General features: G+C 37.7%; 2 protein-coding genes across 2 annotated transcripts; one reads left to right on the top strand and one right to left on the bottom strand.

Moving 5' to 3' along the window:
* Positions 1 to 219: 219 nt before the first annotated feature.
* LOC148957663 (H/ACA ribonucleoprotein complex subunit 3-like) lies at positions 220 to 2,829 on the top strand. The gene is made up of 3 exons (XM_089114732.1): positions 220 to 416; positions 1,202 to 1,244; positions 2,512 to 2,829. The coding sequence occupies exons 1-3, from the start codon at positions 366 to 368 to the stop codon at positions 2,607 to 2,609; spliced, it is 192 nt and encodes a 63-aa protein (XP_088970858.1). The 5' UTR covers positions 220 to 365; the 3' UTR covers positions 2,610 to 2,829.
* Positions 2,830 to 4,314: 1,485 nt separating this feature from the next.
* Positions 4,315 to 8,996, bottom strand: LOC135684900 (uncharacterized). Its single transcript, XM_065200595.2, has 3 exons — positions 8,094 to 8,996; positions 7,485 to 7,652; positions 4,315 to 7,177 (listed from the first exon to the last, which is right to left on the bottom strand). The coding sequence occupies exons 1-3, from the start codon at positions 8,125 to 8,127 to the stop codon at positions 6,915 to 6,917; spliced, it is 465 nt and encodes a 154-aa protein (XP_065056667.2). The 5' UTR covers positions 8,128 to 8,996; the 3' UTR covers positions 4,315 to 6,914.
* Between the last annotated feature and the right edge of the window lie 284 nt (positions 8,997 to 9,280).

Below are 9,280 nucleotides of genomic sequence, written 5' to 3'. Positions count from 1 at the left end.
AAAAGTTTGATTTGATATGATTATTGTTGGCTTTTTAAAATGGCTTTTTCAACTGTTTAAAATGGCTTATTTGACATACTCTATCACATATTTTTTGCTAGGGTTTCTAAGAACTGTTGTTTAAAGAAATATATTTACAATATGTTTTTTTTTATTATTTGAAAAGTTAAGGTAAAATATCAAAATGTAATTCAAACTTTCTGTAGCTTTTCGTCTGACCTCCTTTTGATGTCGAAGTCAAAATAACATTGCAGCTGAAAGCACGTCTTTTCATTTTCACCTCGGCCTATACCACGCGAAAGAAAGCAGCGTGGAAGAAAGGACACCAACTTATTTATAGGAGTGCGTAAAAATTCATTCGTAAAATGCATCTCATGTACTACATGGAAGATGGGAAGAGAGTCTACACGTTGAAGGTAATGATTTTTTTTATTTCGACGCATGCGATCTCGCTCTCTCATCAGTTCACTTACACATCAACAGCCAACAGGCTTACCAACAATCACTGTGTAACTGTAGATTATATAACAAATAAATAAACACATACCTAAACGTTATAGCTTCATATTATGCCAAATGTACAGTTTTATTCCTCGCGAAGGTCATTGAATTTTTGTCTCTTTGACATATGACAGCGACTTTGCTCCCACGGCACTATAAACCACAGCTTGACGTGGCATAGTCGCTAAAACATTTGCACATTTACACATTAATTTAATATTTATTGTAATTAGTTAGAAAAAGAAACAATTGAAAAATACATCAAAAGCTAGGTGCAACTTAAACAAAAAAATTGGTAATGCAAATGTTAAAGACATTACTAAGTCAAAAAACAAAATATTATTATTCTATTTCCTTGAGTCAAATGTGCCATTTTTATCTAATGATCAACTGTTTCTCTTTCTTTCACAATTTAAGCTTGCCACTTTTAGCTTTACTACACAGGGCTGCCATGGTTGCTAGACATTGTAGCCAGGGTGGAATCCATGTGAAGCTCACGCCAGACATATGCCAAAAAACAATAGAAAGACAATGGGAAATCATTAGTCTACGCTGGATATCTCTGGCCTAAGCTGCATGGATTCCACACTGGCATTAGAAGGGAAAAAGACCAATGGCAAAGGGGCCATGGCAAAGAGGCCTATGGTCCATTAAATTTTTGCATAAAAGAAGCAAATACAGGAATTCAATTTTTTTTCAGAAGACAGATCCTAAAGGAAATCAGACAGTTTCAGCCCACCCAGGTATGATAACGGCATTTATTTATAACTTGATATGATTTTATTTGAAACAATGTTTAGATGAAAGCTTCTGGCCCTGTTTAGCTGACATGAACTAAGGGCATGTAGTCTAAGTTTAGTGTCTTTATTATTGTCAATTTTTAGATGGTTTCTTTTATGGAAAGCTGAATACAGAAAATATATATTTGCATTGAAAATAACTGTTTACCAGTCAGTCATAAAGTGCACATCGCTGTATAGGCCAGCTGCACAACACATTTGGTGTAAAGAACAGGATGGCTCATGCCATGTTAATACTGTCCTGTTCTTTACACCAAATAGTACATTGAAATATACAAAATAGTGAACCCATAAAATTGTCCTTTTGTGCAAGATACTTTCAAATTACTGTCTTCACATTTATTCATTAAGAAATCCAAGTGAAGTTTCAAGAATCCGATAAATTATGGGATGTAATGGGATGGACCAATTGCAAGTGCATTGCCTGTCAGTGCTATTATGTTCTGTATTATAGGCAATACACAAAAGAACACACATCAAAAGAACCACCAGGGTAGTAAGGTTTTTAAATTGGTAGGGGGGGGGGTGGTTTGAAATTGGTTGGGGGGGGTGCTAATCACAACATTACAAGTGCCTGCCTTTCAGTAATCTAGTACTTTAAAGGTACCTTGTCTCGTCAGTCAACCTTTCAAAGTTAACAAACTCTTTGCAACGCATTTATGGTCAAGAAAGCATTGAGAATCAGCTTTACGTTGCCAATAAGTTACGTACAATAATTCTATTATTAAGTCCAACCAATGGGAAATTTGAATTGCCAGCAAAATGTGATGGAACATACTGCCTTCAATTTAGTGTCTGTGTGCTATTTATCATTACAATTTATCAAAATATTTAACATATCTCCTGTCAGGGTTCTCAGTTTTTAAATGGTAACCTTGATGTTTTTGTATACCTTGTTAGTTGAAGTGTTTAAATGAATTATATAAATTTAAAACAATGGCAAGAATATAAAACATGCCAGAAATTGCCATTGATTAACAATAAGCTTTTGCTGTTCCAGGGTCATTCATGTGTGAACTGAAGATTTTATTTTGTTACACATTTACTCAAGAAATTTTTGTACCTTACTGGCCATTTTCTGAAAATGCGGTGGTTTTATGTGCCATGTTGTGACATAAATTAAAATGACAATAATTAAGGCCCTTTTAGTTCTGTGTGTATCTACATGTAGTTGTATTCTTTACAAATTGGAACTTGTTTATCTCTACAGCACGATTTTCTCCTGATGACAAGTACTCAAGTCATAGATACACCCTTAAGAAGCGTTTTGGAATTTTACTGACCCAACAGCCAAAACCAATCTACTGAACCTAGTCACATGGCACCTTGATGAATCAAAAGAAGTCACCTTGTTGTATATACTGTCATGTCACTCAATATGAAGATTGAAGATCATGAAAACAATTATTTGACGCTTTGGAGCAAAAAAATACAAAGCCTGAAGCACTAGCATCTTCTGGTTTATTAATCTACTCTGTATTGTTTAATCATTTTTCTAATCATATACTCACAGTTGTTCCTAAAAGAATCAGAATTTATCTGTCATATTCTGTGTGTATTCAGTAATATGAAATTAATATTAATGTGAAAGGTTCTATTATCAAGGCATCATGGGGCAGGGGGCACAGGCTGGAGGGGATGGTGGTTTTAGCTCCCCAAGTTTTTAAGAAAGTGACCACCAGTCAAGGTTTTTTATTTATCATGGCTATATGAACCTCTAAAAATGTAACTAATATAAGTTGACTTTTTTCTTGTTTGTGCTCGACGCTTTGTGGCAGAGCTGTACATGCTTTGTTAGTATAGAACAGGGTTCTGAGTTGCAAGTAAATTGTGTAAAAAGGAAATGATGTAACTAGAAGGAAATGATGTAACTAGATATGAAATTTATTTAATTTCAAGTGTCATAGTGTCTTTCTCTCTAACAATGCAGGTCGAGGCATGTCAGCAACATCATTTGTTTTCCTATGCTGCAAAATATGCATAGTTGACCGAAGCGAAACTCAAAACCGGGTATCTTGTCACTGTTTGTACAAAAACACATTAATATAACACTTTAAAACCACAATTGTGGTAGACAGCTACATAACGATAGACTTTGGTCTGGTACAAACGTTCTTCTGGATGCATAAATTCTGTTAAAAGTCGATTCGCAACGAGCCTGTTGGACTTGTTCTAGCAACGGTTTCTTAAATCTTTCAAGAAACATTAAACCACGGTATAGTTTTGTTTTTGTTTCAAGAATACGGGACTTTCCCTCGCTGTTTGCCCTCGCGAATCAAGATCAAGTTTCCTGACAACGTGTACTTGTTTTTTGAATTCGATATTCGTCCGAGTATAAACCTCATCTCGTCTGCGGTCATAGCACCCGCTGGTTATTGTCTAAAAATTTAGCAACTTTTCGCAATTTTTGATAAGATGCTCCTATGCAATAGCGTTTGTGGCGGTCGCCTTCATAGGAAAACGCAAAACAAATGTTGCTTTTTAAGATTCGCTGAAGTACCTTCACCCCCCCCCATCCCGTTTTCGCTGTCCCTGCAATCTATAAGTAGCGAGCACGAAACGAATTAAATTTTTAATTAGCATGTTGGATGGCAAGGCATCGGATTTAGCACTTTCTTCCCTTTTCATAATCATAATAAAACAAGTTGGAGTATTTAAAAAAAGCAACTAATAGAGCTGAAATCACGATTTCTCACTTTCTCACTTAATACCGGCCATTTTCCGCATGAGTCGTAAACAAATTCCATTGCCAAAATTCTTATTCTTATTGTCTTTTTTAATGAGAAGTGATCTTAGGGGGCTGGTTAGCGGTTTGCGTTTTATAGACTCAAACCCTAACGAGGAGATAGTCCGCCTAGACTTCAGTAGGGATTGGTGTGGTTTATTTCAGCAGTAGCTCAGACTACCCCCAAACGCAGGGGATGTGTCACAACTCACAGTTTGTTTAAAATTTGCACTAGTTAAAACTGTTGAACATCTTCTAGTATGGATTGGGGACATGGAGAAAGAGGTCTCGTAAATAGGTTCATAATAACTAGATCAGTGCTATAGCATAAAGTCAAAGATATTGTTGTCAAAACAGTAAGCAATAATAAAAATTGACTAATACTAGGTGTAAAATGATAAAATACTGAATTCTCAGAGTCAGGGTTGCAAGATGGGATTTACAAAAGACCAGACGGGTAACCAACTCAGGCCAAAATGCGCATAAAGGGCCAAATCTAAAAAATTTCCAAAAGTACACTGTGCAAGCCAAATAAATAGCTCCACACATGCGCTTTTTAATTAATTTCAAAAACCCAAACAAGAAACTGAGAAACTTTCCTTCAAAAAAGTTCCTTTGCTAATCGTTAGATTAGCTGATTATATTTGAAAATTGGTTTTGCTCTGTAGTACTGATCTTTCAATTTTAGAATTTATCTGTTACATAGCGTGTAGGCGGTTATATAAAACAGGAATTTGCTCAAAATTTCTGCTGAAAAAGGCGAAAAGTGGCCCAATTTAAGTAGCAGGTCAAAACAAATTTCTAAACAAGTCGCATTTTAAAAAACGGTTCTTCATATAATAAATTTCTTAGCATTGAGAATCATCTTCCCATTCGACGTCCTCGCCATTCAGCAGGGATAAAACCTTCTGCTTTTCCTCGAAATTAGCCCAGTTATACTCTGTTCTTATAACCGGTACTTGTGGTGTCTCATCTCCCTCCTCGACCGCAAGAAGTGTTGCGAAGGCCTCATCTGCTTGGCTGTTGAAGCTGAAAGCAGAAGCCTCACTAAGAGTACTTGGTCGTCGCCCATTTTCGAAATTTCTTTTCGGTTGCGAAGTAGAAGAAAAAGAGAAAATTTCTTCCTTCTCTGAATGCTGTTCCTTTACATCCACGTCCACAGTTTGTTTAGGACTGGAAGGTTCCTCCTTTTGTGGTTCCGTCTTTTGATTGGGGTCTAAAGGGTTTGGCGGGATCCCATTTAGACGTACCCATGCCTCGAAAGCTTTATGGAAAGCACTGGACAAACACAAGCAAATTGCTTCTGCCTGCACTTCGTCACTGCAGTAAAATGCATGACAATTGATTTCTGTATCTCTCTGCCTTGCCATAAACAAGAAAACATCTGGGCTTTCCTTGTGAACTGTGCAATTAGCGATATTGTAGATTTTGTAGCAGAGTAACTCTTTGCCCCTCTTGTCTTTAATTCGCAATCCTTTACTTGCAGATATGGTAAGAATAACATTCAAAGAGTCTCCCTTGTCCCAGATTCTAACCAACTCAGCTACTGCCGCCTTGGCATGGCTTGCTTGAACACCATCCACAGGCATCCCAGCCAATCCCATCGCCTTTATTTTGAAACACACCTCGCGCTTCTTATAATAGACTCTCTTTAAGCCTAGCTTTCGACAAGCACCTTCGAAGGCAGAATGAAGACGATCCATGTTTAAGTGCGTCCACGCCAGCAATCTTGAGCAAACTCGGCTAAGCAAGACTGGGTTGCCTTGTTTATGTCAGCCCTTGTTCACATGTCCACTGTAAACAGTCTTGAGGTTTCAAGAGTTTCAGAGACGTGTTAGATTACAAAGCTTCTGGCGAGAGTCGACAAGTGACCAAATTTCCCCTCTGAAATTCCTAGAGATTAAATTGGCAGGAACACAAAACTGGGAGGCTCATTTTTGGAAATTGTTATTGATAATAAGAAATGTTTGAGTAAATAGGCTGTTCTGCGCCAAGCGCAATTCATTTAGCTTTAAATAAAGAACGTTTAGAAATAAACCAGTGTCTGACTTGGCAAATTTTACTGCACTTGAATTTATGATCCAAAATTATCAAAAGTATGTATGCGTAAGCATCGCGTTAAACTAGTCTTTTTAAAATTAGAGAAGCAGAATACTGAAATATGAGATTTAGGCGGACGATTCACCTCAAGGTGTTTATATTCGAACCATCGATCATCAACGATAGTAACTAACAAGGCCGCCGAGAGTGGAGTAAAACTGTTCTGACGATGGCAAGAAAAAGAAAGTACTTAAGCTAATCAAAAGGGCGTTATCAAATGAAATTTTATGCTCGCTTTGCTCGTAGGGGGCCTCCTAATTCTTGCCCCTGGGCCCCCAAACCTCTCAACGACCTTACAACTAATGCTTAAAAACAGAAAATACTGCTGATTGACGAACGCACTGGCAGACCCAGGGATCGGTGGAAAAGCTGTTTTTATTTAGAAAGAACGAGTAGGTTGTTAAGCGTATACTTGTTGTTTGACTTAATTTATGCTATGCAGATGGTACTGGAAGCCGAAGAATTATAATCATAAAAACGTTGATCCACCATAAATAACATTAGATTGCCACACTTGTATAGTGGCAGGGCCGATTAAACAAAAAGGTACAGTGCAAGAGCTCGAAAGATGTCCCTGTAGATGAATAATTTCAAACACGGATCTGTGGCGTTTTATAATAGACAGAATCACAAGAGAAATTAAGCAAACAAAGTTGAAACTTGAGAAAAGTTAGAAATCATTCAAGTAATTGCTACGAAACCGTAGCTTTACTTTTGTCATAAAATTAGTGTCCTCATTTCAGGTATTAGTGTCCAAATTGTGCTTTTTTGCCAACTCTAAATAGATTCTAGTACCATGGCTTCCCATATTTCTTGCCTGGTCTGCCAGGTGGGCCAGGGTATCCCCTTGGTCCTTTAGGTCCTGGTTTGCCGTCTCTTCCAGGCTGTCCCTTTCTCCCGGGTCTTCCGGGCCTTCCTGGATAACCTCGTCTACCTGGGGGTCCTGGTCTTCCACGTTTTCCTGGGCGGCCTGGTCGTCCGTTCTTTCCTGGTCTTCCAGGTCTACCTGGGCGTCCATTCTTGCCTGGTCTCCCTGGGGGTCCTTTTGGACCTAAAAAAGATTGGTATCAACAAGAATTGCCGTTGCCGGTGAATTATTTCAACATCTGATAAAATGTACGCTTTCATTTCAAAACACACGACTACCGACGAAGAGCTTGTGAAACGCACATGAAGAGCGAGTGAACCGCAAGCAAGCAATGCAAGTAAAATTTTGTTGTGGTCAAAAAACATTTTCGGTGCGTAAGGCAGTCTTCCTTGTATATAAGAGTGAATTCCAAGAAAAGTGTTTGCTTATTTTTTGAAATCGTTTAATAAAACGAACAAGATTTAAATTAAGAAGCTTTGATGTTCCATACCTCTTCTTCCAGGTGGACCAGGTGGTCCGACTGGTCCGGGTGGTCCCGGTGGTCCGGGTGGGCCGGGAGGTCCCTTGATGACCTTCACCCTGTACCCATGTCCGTATCGGTATCCTGGATCTTTTTCTGCATCGTTTTCATTGTCAATATACATTGCAGTGGCGATGCCTAGAAGAAGAAGATTGTGGGTGAAACAAAAGTGCATTGGAAAAAACATGAAAGATATACTCTGATTGTTGGGTAAAGCTACGGTAGCAAATGATTGCAAGTAGCTTGATTTTTCATTAAACGTGAAGGATCGAGCTGGGCACGGAAGCCTAGCCAATCACAGAAAATACGACGGTAAAATGCCTTTTTTATGGAAAGAAAGACAAGTACCTGATCTTTTTAAGAAGCTTAATAAATTATGGAACCAATTCTAAAAAACCAACAAAAGCCAAAAATTGAGAAACCATCAATTGTTGCGTGTCGAGCATCTGCCTTCACCTCAAATTAGATTGCTTCACCCAAGATTTGTAAACGTCGAGTAAAGGATTTGAGCGAATCAATGACTTTCACTCCAAATGAAGCATTAAACATGGTAAAACCTTAAAGAAAGGCGCAACATACCAAACAACAAACAGCATAGCACCAAGGCCCTCATGATTGGTTTCACTTGAATTGTCTTCTTTGCCACTACTGAAAACAACGCTGTGGTGACTGCTGAACACGGAGTTGTACCCGCTTTTTATGTAAAATCCGAACCGCAATTACCGACCTCAGTTAATTGTATAAAAGCCGATCACATTTGATATAGAGTCTTGTGGCTCATTCTCGATTATTAAGGTATATTTTATCTACATCATGATTAAGAGAAACTTCCAAATTATTAGCTAAACGAGCAAATGTTACAAAAAACAGGCAGTAAAAATAAATTTTATGTGATATACATGCTTTGGTTGAAATTTTTGTGGTTGTGAGGAATAATAAATTAAAGAAATTTTGATTCAAGATAGTCAACAATATACTTGAAACAAAAATCAATTAGTGTGTGATAAAAATTACTTTAGATTGGGTGGGGAACATTTTTAACAGCAAGGTGCAGCTAATACATTGGATACAAATGAATACGCATGTGTTATAATGGGTAATTCGAAACATAATCGCCATGCTTACATGAAAATAAAAGAAGCGGTTAAGTAGACGGACCTTTGGCAGTGACTTGACCAAATAAGGATTGATTGGGGAAATCGCCCTCTTTGCTATTCTGTCCAATTTTCTCATAACATTTTCATTTGATTAGAATAACAACCAAAAATTTACCAAATTTTCATACTGGTTTTGCATCCTTTATGGGAGATACCCCATATTAAAACCCCCTTAAAATGTTTTGCCGGACAGAGATTTTGGTTTACAGTGGCGGCAAAAAGAGAACGTTAGTGCTAAAATACATATTAAAATTGGCTGCGAAATATTTTCACATACCTTAATCGTAGGCTAGCAATAGGATAAGCTAGAAGAGTTTCCTTTTTCTTTTACCTGCCTAAAGTGATTCTTTACACGACTTGAATATCAAAGAGAAATCTGGCCTTCAATCCTAGGAGTTTTTAAACTACTTTCAAATTGGTTGCTTTCGAAAAAACTGCTTCAATCGTCATTTTGTGATCTATGAAAGGTCAGAGTGTTAAAATTCTCCACTAGTCTTTTCATTCCATGCTGTGCAAAGAGTTATCCTGATTGCCTTGTACAAGGGTGGCAGTGGGTGCAAAGGCAATTTAACGAGCAAGGGTGGCATAAAACTATATGTTCAAATCTAC

The sequence above is a fragment of the Rhopilema esculentum genome, chromosome 21, assembly GCF_057945365.1.
Source record: "Rhopilema esculentum isolate cy_ngs chromosome 21, ASM5794536v1, whole genome shotgun sequence".
Classification (NCBI taxonomy): domain Eukaryota; kingdom Metazoa; phylum Cnidaria; class Scyphozoa; order Rhizostomeae; family Rhizostomatidae; genus Rhopilema; species Rhopilema esculentum.
The sequence above is the reverse complement of the archived record's forward strand: the minus strand, read 5'-3'. Positions and strand labels throughout refer to the sequence as shown.